Source organism: Neomonachus schauinslandi, chromosome 9 (genome assembly GCF_002201575.2).
Source record: "Neomonachus schauinslandi chromosome 9, ASM220157v2, whole genome shotgun sequence".
NCBI lineage: Eukaryota > Metazoa > Chordata > Mammalia > Carnivora > Phocidae > Neomonachus > Neomonachus schauinslandi.
The window spans coordinates 140821492-140834879 of NC_058411.1; the positions used below are offsets into that span (position 1 = coordinate 140821492).

The 13388-nt window shown below is 45.2% G+C and overlaps 2 protein-coding genes across 2 annotated transcripts in view; one reads left to right on the forward strand and one right to left on the reverse strand.

Annotated features, from left to right (window-relative positions):
• SAXO2 (stabilizer of axonemal microtubules 2) overlaps positions 1 to 485 on the reverse strand; it is a 16460-nt gene extending 15975 nt beyond the window's left edge. The window contains exon 1 of the mRNA XM_021680593.1: positions 445 to 485. Coding sequence (XP_021536268.1) covers positions 445 to 482 — 38 coding nt within the window. The 5' untranslated portion in view covers positions 483 to 485. The remainder of the gene's footprint in view (positions 1 to 444) is intronic.
• Positions 486 to 681: 196 nt separating this feature from the next.
• The window catches only part of EFL1 (elongation factor like GTPase 1), a 145415-nt gene continuing 132708 nt past the window's right edge, over positions 682 to 13388 (forward strand). Inside the window, 4 exon segments of the mRNA XM_044917993.1 lie at positions 682 to 779; positions 1537 to 1646; positions 3642 to 3709; positions 9138 to 9222. Of these exon segments, the coding sequence (XP_044773928.1) occupies positions 1556 to 1646; positions 3642 to 3709; positions 9138 to 9222 (244 nt within the window). The 5' untranslated portion in view covers positions 682 to 779; positions 1537 to 1555.

The following is a 13388-nucleotide window of genomic DNA, read 5'->3' on the forward strand; positions in this document are numbered from 1 at the left end:
GGGACACGGTCGGGCTTGGATGGAAAGCGGGGCACTGCCTGGAGGGGACGAGGACACGGTCGGGCTTGGATGGAAAGCTGCAGGTGGAAGAAAGCGTAGCACGGGTTGAAAGCTCATGGACTTGCACAGCGTCCTATTCCTATGCCTTCCTCCTTCCCTGAGATGTTGGGGACATCCACTCTCCCAGTGGGATCCGATCCCACCCCCGGGCAGCCTGAGGACCGGCCGCTACTGCGCTCATATCCTCCGCCTGGCCGGACGGCGCTCAGTTTGCACCTGGCCAGGGAGTCTCAGAGCAAGAAATGTTTAGCCCGGCGGCCGGGGAGTGAGGGGGCGGGGGTTGTTGCGGAGCGAGCGTCCGTGTCCCTTCACCTCCGGGGGCGGCCACGACGGGGCTCCGGCCACCCCGCGCCCCGGCCCGCCGCCACGCTGGCCGTTCCTTACCCGCAGGTGCAGATCTGACACAGACACCAACTCTTCATGTTCTCGGCAGGCTGCGGTCGCCCCGCCGGCCCTCAGCACCTGCAGCTTGGCGGGAATCGCTGCGCCTGCGGTCGTCATGGCAACCCCGGGCGCCCAGGAGACCGACGCAGCGCCGGCTTCCGGCGCGTCAGAGACGCGCGCGGGTCAGAGGTCGTGCGCCCGCCAGCCCCGCCCCCCGGCGCGCGCGCGTCAGGGACCGCCGGGCAGTGGGCGCCTGCGACGCGTGCGGTGTGGCCCGGCGAGGGGCTGAGCCGGGCCGAGCGGGCCTGAGCTGGGCAGGTGGGGCGGCCCGGCCGGTGAGTGCGGCTCCGCGCTGGCGGCTGGCGTCCTCCTCGGAGGGCTCCGGGCGGCGGCGGGGACTCGGGTCGCCGGCGGGCCGGAGGTGCCGGGGCGAGCCCGGGCTGGGAGCGGCCTCCGCCCGGAGCCGTCGGGTCCACCTGGGGGCCGCGGGCCGCCGCCTGTGTCCTGGAGACAGCGAATGCGGGGCCCCAGGGAGGGGAAGGGACTGTGCAGTGGGTGCTTTCCTTCCTTTCCAGAGCCCCGTAGTGCGCCTGCTTGGTTAGGGAGCATGTGAGCCGAAACTTCATTCTGGCGCGGTGGGCGGTGGTGGAGCCGGGAGTTTGGTCTTGAGTGAGCGCGAGCGAGAATGCCAGCGTGAGGGGAGTGGGGAAAGATCGCGGAGCGGAAGGGACAGGTGTCAGCGTCTTCCCTCCGTCCTGCAGACGACCCTTCTTCCACGGGAGACAGTTGCCCGGTAAGGCCTGTCCGGTGGCGGTTACTGGTGTTCCCGCCCCGGCGAGCTGCGGGAAGCCTCGCGGCCGTCCAGTCCCGGAGGGTGAGCGAGCTGCGTGATACCGGCGGGCTGCGGTAGCTGCTCCACTGCTCAGACTGGACTTGGGCCTGGGTGGGTGTGTCCCCTTCAGCAGACACTCACTGGGTTCTTAGCTTAAGGGACCTGACAGGTCCTGTCAGCTCCCCGCGTTACAGGGGAAAAAAACGTGAGGCCCTGATCTTCAGCGCGCGTGCCATGTGTGACACATACCTAATTTTTAGTCACAGGAAGTAAGGGACCATGGTGCTCAGTAGTTTGGATAAGATGATTCACCTGCAGAAAAACACTGCTAACATCAGGAACATCTGCGTTTTGGCTCACGTTGACCACGGTAAGAATCCTTTCTAAATGGGCTATTTTCAGTAATTAAGGGGGTGTGTCTCCACATTTGTCAGCAAAGCCAAGCTGTGGACAGTTGAGACTGATGCTTGCTAAGAAGCAAGTATGTCTTTAGAAGTTGAGTGTTAGAGACGCTCGCCATAAAGCATTTGAAATGAGCACGGCTACCTAGTGATTAGCATTCTTCTATATAGTGTATATCACTGTTTTCAATTTTATTATTTTTTTAAGATTTTATTTATTGATTTATTTATTTGAGAGAGCTCGAGCGAGCGAGTGCGGAGCAAGGGGAGGGGCAGAGGGAGAGAGGGAATCTCACGTAGACTCCCCGCTGAGCGTGGATCGGGGTGACAATGAGAAGCCCTTGGCCAGTACACGCTTTATTGTGAGGATGATCATTAATATTTATTATGAGGTAGTAGGGAGCCACTGGGAGAACCAAACAAAGCAGGGCTGTTGTAATCAGCACGTTAGAAAGGTTAGTCTGGTGGATGTCGTCATGTGCACTGAAAGGCAGGTAAGAGGTTAGTGAGGTGCCTGTTGCCACTGAGGTAGTAGCTGAGGGCAGTGGTGTGGGAACTGCGAGGAGGAGAAGTGGTAGATCGCTGTGTCGGTGAAGCCAGCTGAGAGGGAGTGGTATGTACAGATCCATCACTGACCCTCTGCCCCCCTTGAGTTTTTATAACGACTGCTCACATTTTGAGGACATGAGGTTTGGCAAAAGTATTTCTTCTTTTGCTTTGTGAATTAAATCACATGGTGTCTGGTCCTAGGGATGCAGCCCCAGTGCAGAAAGATAGTGCTTTCTGGGCACTTAACACTCCAGGGGGTCCATGCTTGCCGTACTGATAATGAGTTCTACTCCACTGGATCGTAGGGAAGTGTCGCCCTAGGATTGAGCGGACACACAAGATGTCCATGCCAAGCGGACAACACATTATTAAAGCTCTTCAGTGCTCCCATGATTGCTTTCTGGTTTGTACTATTACAGATTCCATGGCTTTGCTGCAGTTCCCAGAGTGTTCTAGGACTTGTTTTTCTTAAAGAAAAGACCCTCCTTTTGCTACTTGAGCCCAGCTGCAGTAACCATATAAGCAGCACTCTTTAAACAAAGTTATCTGCCACTTCAGATTGTGTAGACTTCATAAAACCTTGTATGAAACTGTGTGTACTTGAGTCTACAAAGACTTTTTTATTACATAGTAGCTCCCTAGCTTTATGTTTGGATTCTGGGTAACTTTGGGAGTAGCTGCAGTGTAGCTGATGCCCTCACAGTAGGAGCTAAGGGTAAATTTCCTGAATTTCTTTGCTAAGTAAGCATTTTCTTAAGACAGTTTAACTGGCAAATACCAGCCAAGGCTGTACGTGAGGAAATATGGCAGAAGATTATGTTCTGGTTTTTTGGTGGTGTTTTACCCAGTATGCCATTCAGAGACAAAAATGAGTGCTTTGCTATCTTTTTGTCATTCTAAGCTATCAAGAGTGTAAGTTAATAGCATGGTCACTATTACGGATATCAGATGATCAATAATTATGATGAACTAGGTCAAATTCTTGTAGAACAGATTTTACTAACTACGTATCGTTTATCAGATGTTCCGTCTTTTGATTGGCATGTTGGTTTATCTCATCACCTAGGAGTCTGCATTTGACTCTATACGTGATGCCTCTGTTTAAAAAAAAAAACTAAACAAAACTACCCTGGGGGGCAAAAAGTCACTTGACAACTTTTCGGGTGAGGGTGATGAGATCCCTTGGGGTGGAAGTATAAATTACAGCACTTTGAGCAGTAGAGTCTGTGTCCTTCCAGATGGTATTCTGTTCAGAAGTCTAAATGCTCATTAGGTCTTGCTTCACTCTGTATAGGTAAATAGGAAATCTTTGCAAAACCAGTTCTCATAGTCAGAAGTTAACTCTGTTGGTGCGGTACGTCTCCCTTCCTGTTTAGAAAAAAAATAGATTTGAATTAAAATTGTTATTTTAACAGGAAAAACTACTCTGACTGACTGTCTTCTGTCTAGCAATGGGGTCATCTCCAGCCGCCTGGCGGGTAAGGTAAGTAGTTCTATTTGACGAATACTTGTTGCCTTTCAGTAAGTATTAGCTGTCTGCAATGTCATGTGTTCTTAGAGATCCTGAAAGAGTGTGAAGTGCAGTTTATGTGTCTAAGAAGCTGCTTATCTAGTTAGCAAAATAAAATAGATGTTGAGAAAAGGCTATTTTTACATTGCTTTATATGAATATGTTATAAATGCAAACATGAGTTTTTGCAACAAGTCCAGTGATAGCCTGGCACAATTGTGGAACATTCCACGGAGGGCGAGATTCTTCATGGGGATGAGTTATGTGGTTTGAAGAGGAGGTGGAGAAACCATCAGGTGGGGGGGATAAGATGGATAATGGGGATCAAGGTTAATTTGTGGGTTGTGCTTGATTTGAGTGGAACATTTGCCTGGAGACTAGTGGGAGAGGAAAACGCGTTGTGGAGAGAAGGTATTGGATTGTAGAAGAACTTGAAGGCTAACTTGAGTACCAGAGGAGGGCTTCCGAAGTCTTGAGTGTCATGATGCAAAACAGTGTTTTAGGAAATGAAGTTAAAGAGATGTTTGTTTCCAGCTCTGAGTGAAAGGATGTGGAATAAGTTACTGGCATTAGAGAAATGGAGATGTCCCTTCCCTTAATGAATTTAGGACGTAATCAGCAGAATTTGTCAGGTAACTGGGAACGGAGAGGAGAGGAGGTAGAGAAGCAGAAATGAATAGGAAAGTAGCTGTAGGAGACTGGTGTCAGACTCGGACATTGGAGGCAGGTGGCATGAGGACTGGCCTGAGGTGCCACGCGGAGGGACCGAGGAAACCAGACTGAGAGAGATAAGGAACCGCTTGTGTTTCCTCTACCTGAGAAGTTTGAAAAGTGCAATAGCCCTAAAGTAAGTAGATGAAAATAATAAAGCACATGTTAGCGAAGTAGAAAACAAGTATTTTATAAAAAAGATCAATGAAGCTGAAGTCAGTTCTTGGAAAAGATTGTTATAACCAACACCTGTGATACAGTAAAGGTGGACACAGGTCATTACACATGTAAAGAGTGAGCCCTAACGTGAACTAGGGACTTCAGTTCATAAAGATGCGTTGATAGGGGCTCATTAAGTGTAATGTGTACCGTGCTTGCACTAACACAAGGTGTGAATAATAGGGAAACTGCGTGTGAGTGTGTTGGGGGTGGTGTTTGAGAGCCTCTGTACTCTCCGATCAGTTGTTCTTTGAACTTAAAATCTCTCTAGAAAGATAGTCTGTTAAAAAATATTAGCAATACAGACAATTTCTGGTCATCTTTTAACACGAGTGATAAATATCTAGCAAAATTGATCAAGAAGAAAGGCAGGGAGGAGAAGTGCAGCCTCCTAGGAAAGAAAGTGCTGCAGGGATGGGAAAGGTGGGAGTGGGACAAGATGGGCAGCAGCCCAGCAACAGGCTTAGAGATGGAGAGCTGGGACCCACCACGGTGGGGTCAGGAAGAAAGAGAAAGTAGTCATTCCAGAAATGGAATTTGTTGGCAAAAATCTTTCCACAGGGTCCAGATGGTTTAACTCTCTCGTTCTAGCACACATTCAGGGAACAAATGTTCTCAGTTTTGCTCATCCATTCCAGAACACAGCGCGGAGGAAGCAGGGAGTACTCTCCGGCCCCCCACCTTGACTCCCGAAGTGGGCGAGAGTAATAATACAGGATGGGACAATCCCATAACAGCCATGTGATGGGAGATGCAAAAGTTATAGCCATTATTAAGAAGCAGAATCTGGAATTGTATAAAGAGCTAGTTTTTCATAGCTAAATAGAGTTTATCACAAAGAATTTAAGATTGGTTTAATATGTCATTTCACCATGTTAACAGATTAAAGGTAGGAATGTCATGATCATTTCAGTAGATGCAGAAAACAGAATTCAGCCTTCTTTTTGATAAAAGCTCTTAGTGAAGTAGACGTAGAAGGGAATTTCTGCACTGTGATATGGAGTATTTACAAAAAATCCTGCACCCCTAATGATGCATTGTTGACATTTTTGCATTTATATTCAGGAATAAGGCAAGGGCAGCTCCTCCCCCTTCTGCTCATTGTGTTCCCGCTTCTGCTGTCACTGCCCTGGAGGTTCTGCCGCAACCATAAAGTGAAAAAGAAAAATAGGAGTTTCAGAAAGGGTGGTATGACTTTGTAGAAAACGCAGAAGAGTATACAGATAAATTGTTAGGATATTAGTAAGAATTTAGCAGCCTTCAGGATACAAAAGTCATTGAAAAGAGTATACATGAGCAATAAGCAGAAAATATAGCACTTATATAGCATAAAAAATGTCCCTGTGAGATATTGGGGAAAACGTAAATACATGGAGAGCTAGACCATGCTCACAGATTGCTGGACTCAGTATTTTTAAAATGGCAGTTTTCTTTCATGTTGACCTGTAAGCAGTTCTTGTAAAAAATTTCAAGTTTTTTAAAATTTGAATTTGATATGCTGATTCTAAAATCATGCAGAACAAAGGGCCAGTAATGACTTGTCTGTAAAGACATGTCTGAAGAAGAGTAGCGTGTGCAATGTGTCTTACCGGATAGCAGGACTTACTATGAATCTACGATAGCTTGTGGTTTGCAGTTGGCTGAGGGATAAAATTGACCGGTGGCCCAGAATAGCAGGCCTAGAAACAGGGATCCTGATTTATCACAGAGCTGGCATTTCTGATCTGTAGGGAAAAGATGAGCCTCTCTATGCGTTGTCCTTGGACAGTTGGTTATCTATGTGGAAAATAAATAAAATTAGGCCTCTACCTAACACAGCACACAAAAATCAGTAGCATGTAATTAAAATACTTATATGTGAGAGGCAAAATTATAAAATTTGTAGAAAATAATATAGGACAATACTTTTATGACCTTAAGAGAAGATTTCTTATATAAAACAAAGAAGTACATACAATTATGTAAGTTTGATCAACTCAACTACATTAAAACTAAGAACATCTATTTTTCAGGAGACACCATAAAGAAAGTTAAAAGACAAGCCTGGTAACTGGGGGAAATAATGACACATAATTGACTAAGATCTAATATTCAGCGATTATAAATAACTCTTATCCAAAACAGAATAAATCTATAACACAACCATTAAAAAGATGGACAAACATCTTGAACAAGAAACTTGGTACGGGGTGCCTGGGTGGCTCAGTTGGTTAAGCGACTGTCTTCAGCTCAGGTCATGATCCTGGAGTCCCAGGATCGAGTCCCACATCGGGACTGAAGCAGGGAGTCTGCTTCTCCCTCTGATCCTCCTCCCTCTCATGCTCTCTATCTCTCATTCTTTCTCTCTCAAATAAATAAATAAAAAATCTTTAAAAAAAAAAAAAAGAAACTCAGGGTAAACTCCTAGAAGGTTACTCAACCCCACTGATAATTAGAGAGATGTAAATTAGAAAAATATTATCATCCATCTGATTTGAAAAATAGCCTGACCATTTCAGATGTTGCTGAGGTCTGGCAGGAGAGGCTCTGATTCACTCTTGAAAGCGTGGAACAGTTCAGTCTCTTCGGAAAACTGTGGAAATAGCTAGTAACGTTGAAGATGTGCGCATTTAATATCTCAGAAATTCCGCTTCTAGGTAGTCTACCAAGAGACAGACATTCATCTGTTAATGATAGCTCAATGATAGTTTAAAAAACTAGAATCCATCCACCTGTCCCATCACAAACAGCATGGATGAATAAGGTGTGGTGGCTTTGTGTAGTGGAATCCTACAGTAATGGAAATGAGTGAATGATGACTATGTCTGCCCATCAATATGGACAAATCTCAGGAATATGATATTGAGCAGAGACAAAGTGACGGTACCGTATATGTATGTGTGTGCATATGTATGTATGTAGAGTATGATTCCATTGGTATAGGGCCTAAAACCTGCAACTCTAAATCATATATTGCTTAGTGGTACACTCATTTTTAAAACTTATAAAGAAAGCAAGTGAATGAACAAGGTAAAATTTAGGACAGTAGTTACCTCTGAGCCAGGGCCACAGGGGGACGTCAAAAGTAACATAAATCTTTTTCTTTCTTAAATAGGATGGCACACACACAGGTGTTCACTGAATTATTCTTTTTGCTATATATATGTTTTGTATCAACTCAGTGCTTAAAAACACGTGTAGAAGAATGACCAGGGACGAAGACTTTGGAGGAAGGCCTCAGAGGTCAAAGAGGTGAAGGGGAACCAGCAGTACCATCTCAGGAGAGCTAGGAAGGGAGCTAGGAGATTGCAGACTCCTAGAAGAATCTCACAAGTGCGTGTGTCCACACCCGCACACAAGGGTCAAGAGCTATGTCTGTCTGATGCCACACTGAAATCAGGAAGACGGAAGGTTAGAAAGGATGATTGTGTTTGGCCAGAGGTCACTGTAGCTTTTAGGAGTTTGGTTTTGCCAGAGCTGCGGGAATGGAAGGCTGTCGGCAGATTAAGTTGATGTGGGATGAGTCAATGTGGCAGTCCCATGTCAATAAGTTATTCCTGAAACATTTGAGTGAAAGAAGTGAGTCAATGTAAAGGTGAAGAATTTTTCAAAGGAGACAAAGTGGAGAGAAGTACGGCAGGGCAAGCGACGGCGGTCCTGGAGAGGAGGGAAGGAAGTTAGTGAGGCGCGCAGGGCCGGGGGGGTGCAGAGGAGTGGTGGCTCAGTCAGTGTTGATGTGCTGCGGAGCCCAGAGATTGAGGTGTGGGCCCTTGTTTGTGGCATTAACACTGATGAAAGCCATCAGCTAACTGGTCACGTTAGAAATATTTTCCACCATACCATTCTTTTTTTAAAAAAACGTGTTTAAAATCTGCTGATTTGGGGAAAGGAGTGAAGGCTCCTCATGATTCTAGACACCTCCTGTTTCCATCTTTGCTGGGACTTTGTCAAACAGCCTAGGAGTAGGGCAAGACAGGCTCTGTTCTGGATGTGCAGAAGGGATTCCTCCGCACGCTACTTTCTGTGACTTGTTCACGGAGTACCCAGTCATTCACGGCCCACATGTGAATGAGCAGCACTCTGGGAGGGTGTGCGGTATTGGAATATGTTCAGAAAGTTCTCCAGAGGGGTGCCTGGGTGGCTCAGTTGGTTGAGCGACTGCCTTTGGCTCAGGTCATGATCCTGGAGACCCGGGATCGAGTCCCGCATCGGGCTCCCTGCTCGGCGGGGAGTCTGCTTCTCCCTCTGACCCTCCCTCCTCTCATGCTCTCTGTCTCTCATTCTCTCTCTCTCTCTCAAATAAATAAATAAAATCTTAAAAAAAAAAAAAAACAAAAAAAGAAAGTTCTCCAGACCTTCCCCACTTGTAACAAATACAGAGGGCTTTTAGTTTAAAAATTACGTGTTTAAAGCAGAAGTCCAACTCAGTCCATTTTAATGTTGACATTTTAATTCACTGGGAAGTAAGGATGCTTTTGTTGCGTTTTTACAGTTAAGGTACATGGACAGCAGAGAAGATGAACAGGTTCGAGGGATCACTATGAAATCCAGTGCCATTTCGCTACATTATGCAAAAGGTAAATCTGTGTTTTAAAGAAAAATAGTTTTGTATCTTCAGTGTCCTTCTTTCTCTTTCTGAATTAATTGTATGCCTCAGTTTCTTTGCTTTATATTCCACACATTTCATTCTGGCCTCCAGATGATCTGTTGTCAGAGACAGGCTGTCCAGACTTGGATGCAGATGGGGACCTCTGACTGGCTTGAGGGCAGAAGAACGGGCAGTTCACCCCTGCCTCCCATCCACCCAGGCGATTGTATGGATTTCTTCACAAGGATGGTCAAGAGTCTCAGGACTTTGCTGGCTCAGCCTTAGTGTTCCAATTCCTGGCTGGATCCTTATTCTGTCCTACGGCCCCAGTGTTGGATTTAGCATCTTTCTTAATTGGGTTGCCATGATCATTACAGCTTGCTTTCCCCAAATCAGGATGTCATTTTCATGGTAATACTTACAGGAATTTACGTGACAGAAATAGTATTACAAGTATGTGAGATATATATTCAGTGATGTTCACCAAAAAGTTTGTATTAGTTAAAAAAATGCCGACAACCTTTATGTCTGTCTTTGGAAAATGGTCAAGTACACTGATACTTCCTTCCCGTGATAAGCATACGAACACCTGTTGGATCTATATGTGATAATATAGGAAAAATATGTTGAGGCAAAAAGCAAGTCGCAGAATAAATACTTGTACGGTAAGAGTGTGTTTTGGTAATAAAATATTACGTGTGTAGACAGATGTCTGGAAGGATGCACACTAAAACCTTAACACCAGTTATCTCCAGGGTTTACATTTTCTAAAATATTTATTTTTGTACTCTTTGGAAACTTTACACAAAATGTGCCTTTTTATAATTAGAAGAAAATAATAAAGATGTATTTCATTTCCCTACGCGACTGATCTGTGGCTCATCTTTCCCAGTGCCCTGTGTCCGGCCCTGGCACCAGGGGGCCTTCTGCCTGAGGCACAGCTCTATTCTCTTTGACGTCAGTCTGCAAAATATTTTTGTACTAAACCAGTTTTGAAGCTCTTAGGTATTCTCAGTGAATTCCTAATGTTTAGTATTTAAAGTAATGCCTTATCTTTTTAAAACTACCTCTCATTTTAAAGGGTATGTCCTCGTGTGGCATGGGTCAGTTTATTTACCATCTCCCCTTATTTTTTGTAGACTTCAAGAGATTTGTACCTTCCTTTCCACACTCGTTAGTCTGTTTTTATTAGTTGCTGCCTCTGAATTTGGTCTCCACTTCTGCCATCCCCTTTTTAACCATTTTATTAAGGTTCACTTTGTATCGCGTAACACCCTCTCCAATTCACTTGTCTCCCTGGCATGGTGGTGTAGTAGAAAGGCTACAGGACCCTGGGGGCTGAGTGGTCCGACCTCTGCTTTGTTGACGCCTGACCTTGGGCATCTCGCGCTCATCATTTTAGGTATGCTTTCTTGACTGCACAGAACCAAGACTTTAGCTTGCTTGTGCTGGGGTGGGATGGCTTATTGAAAGATAATGAGTATCACGATATTGGAGACAGTATTCATGAAAACCAAAAAAACAGCAACATCGAGTGACATCTCGTAGAAATTGAAGCCAGATGTTGATTCTGGACCCAAGGTGGCCCTAGAGACCATTAGTACAAGTTGATGGATCTTCTCTCTGGAACTCCACTCTTATCATCCCTGGGTCTCATTCTCTGTCTTTGCCTCTGTTACCCTGTAAGTCTTTTCTCTCTTTTGTAGCTTTTGCTTACTCTCAGTGTCCCCATCTTCATAAACTCACTTTGCCCTGACCTCTCATCTCAACTTCTGTTTTTTCCACCCTATTTCCATTGCTTACTGCTGCTTTGTCTTGTGTTTCTTTTTTTTTTTTTTTTTTAAGATTTTATTTATTTATTTGAGAGAGAGAGAATGAGAGAGAGCACATGAGAGCGGGGAGGGTCAGAGGGAGAAGCAGACTCCCTGCTGAGCAGGGAGCCCGATGCGGGACTCAATCCAGGGACTCCAGGATCATGACCTGAGCCGAAGGCAGTCGCTTAACCAACTGAGCCACCCAGGCGCCCTGTCTTGTGTTTCTAATCACACATTCTCAGGAGCAAGATGTGGCCTAGCTTATCTTTTTATGCTGGGCCCTGGCAGAGGTTGCACCTATGGATTGGCCACCCTTGGGTTGGACGGTCACCTCCTAGTGTGTTGAGTGGTGATTGGAGTGGAGTCATAGAGGATCAAATGTGTCTCTTTGTGAGCATGACTGCCTAGAGGGGGCTTGGGCGTAGCCAGTTGCTACACCTGACGATTGGTGCAGTCTTCTTTTCCCTACGTACAAAATGGGGATAGAAGTTGGAGGTGTTGAGTGAGGACATGCTGTCCGAACGCCTCCAAGATAAGACAACATTCTTATCTATATCTCAGCACTGACTCGGCAAGAGGGTATTCCTGCTGTGAAGGTGGGACAGTCTGAAGGGGACCCCCTCCGGGAGAAGGGAAACCTGTTGGTTGAAGAAACTCCACAGGTGATTTTTATCTCCCCGTGTCTTCCCCTCCTTCCTGCCCCCTTCCAAATAACCTCTTTGTTAAGAATCTCTGCACTCAATTTAGTCTGTTCTGGTTCTGACTCTTGATTTAACTGGCTTTCAAAAATTTTTTCAAATCCTTATTTGGATTAAAAGGGAGGGCATTTTCCTCGTTTAAAGTAAACATGCTTACAAAACCCAGGTATGGTATTGAAATGGTGTGGAGAACCCAGTTGTGTTGTAGAAGGTGATACTTCGCATTTTCCAGGGACCCGCTTCTTCCTTGAGAAAACGGAGCCTCTCATCTTTACATTTGTGACCCAGATTTGCTACAAATGTTGGGACCATATTGTTAAACCTTGTTATTTCCCTATTTCTTACCTCTCTTTGTCCTTCCCACAGGGATACCATCCATTTATCTAGTCATTTCAAGAGTTAGGAAATACTATACATTGTACATTCTATAAAAAAAAATCCTAAGGGTATGTAATTCCTTTGAATCCTTTAGCCCAGAATTCAGATAAAGATGAGAGAAATGTCTTTAAATGGGTCAAATAATTTGAAATTCATAGAGTATTCTTCGAATAGTCTCGGCATATTGCTGCCATTTCTACTGTATAGCCATTCTTTATACCTGTGAATAAATATTACTATTGCAGAACTTCTGAAATGTTCATTCTAATTCATCTTTTTAAAAATTCTAAATACATTTACAAATTTGTATGTGTTATAGAAAATTCAACATATTATAGAATATGCAGTAAAACACAAGAATGAAATAAGAATCACCCCTAGTTTTACCACATTGTTTTCAGTTTTTGCATCTAATCCAGCCATAATTTTACGTGTGTGCGTGCGCATGCACACAAGCTGTGAGGTAAGTGTCTAACTGAATTTTCCCCCAGATCATTAACTGCTTCTTACAGCACCAGTCACATGTGACTATTAAGTCGTATATTATTAGTTCTTGACGTGGTGTTGGTATCGATAACCTCTACCTGAGCAAGGCAGGCAGAAAGTGAATTAATTGTACCCACCCCTGAAGTACCCCCCCCAAGGCCCCCAGGTGGGGGCAGATGCCATTCTGCTCCAACGGACTGATGTTCTGTGGGAATCTGCTTTTTCAGGAAGAGTTGGCATTGAGCTTTTGGTAAAATCTTCCAATTTTTAAGCTATTGGCAACTTCTTTACAAATTTGTGAACCCGCCCCCATGGAAAAATTACGGTGGGCTTTAACTTAGAGGCTTCTGGTTTGTAATGTGAGGCCCACAGGCCAGCTAACAGCCTGGTTCAGGGAGACACTCCGTGTTCATTCACGAGGCAACCGCATGTTGCTTGGAGGCCAAGGACAGGCTCTCTGCAGGCTCTCTGGTCTTAATCTGCAAAGATGGGGCCAGTGGGAGACTGAGTCGTGCCACCCACATTCACACCAGGCCAGCATGTGCCGGAAAGCCTTTCTTACTGAGATGCAGTAGCTTGCTTTTCCTTCTGGAAGTGTGAACAGTAACCCACGGTCCCAATTATTGTCCTATTTATAGGACTGAGGCTAGGAGTCGGGGGGGGGTGGTTCCATCGTCTGTCCCTTGTTTGACCAAAGGTCAGACTTCTTTCTCTTAAGATAATGTATTCTGTGAAGCATTCTCTTGATGCTGGGTGTAAGAAAATGGGTGCATGATGGT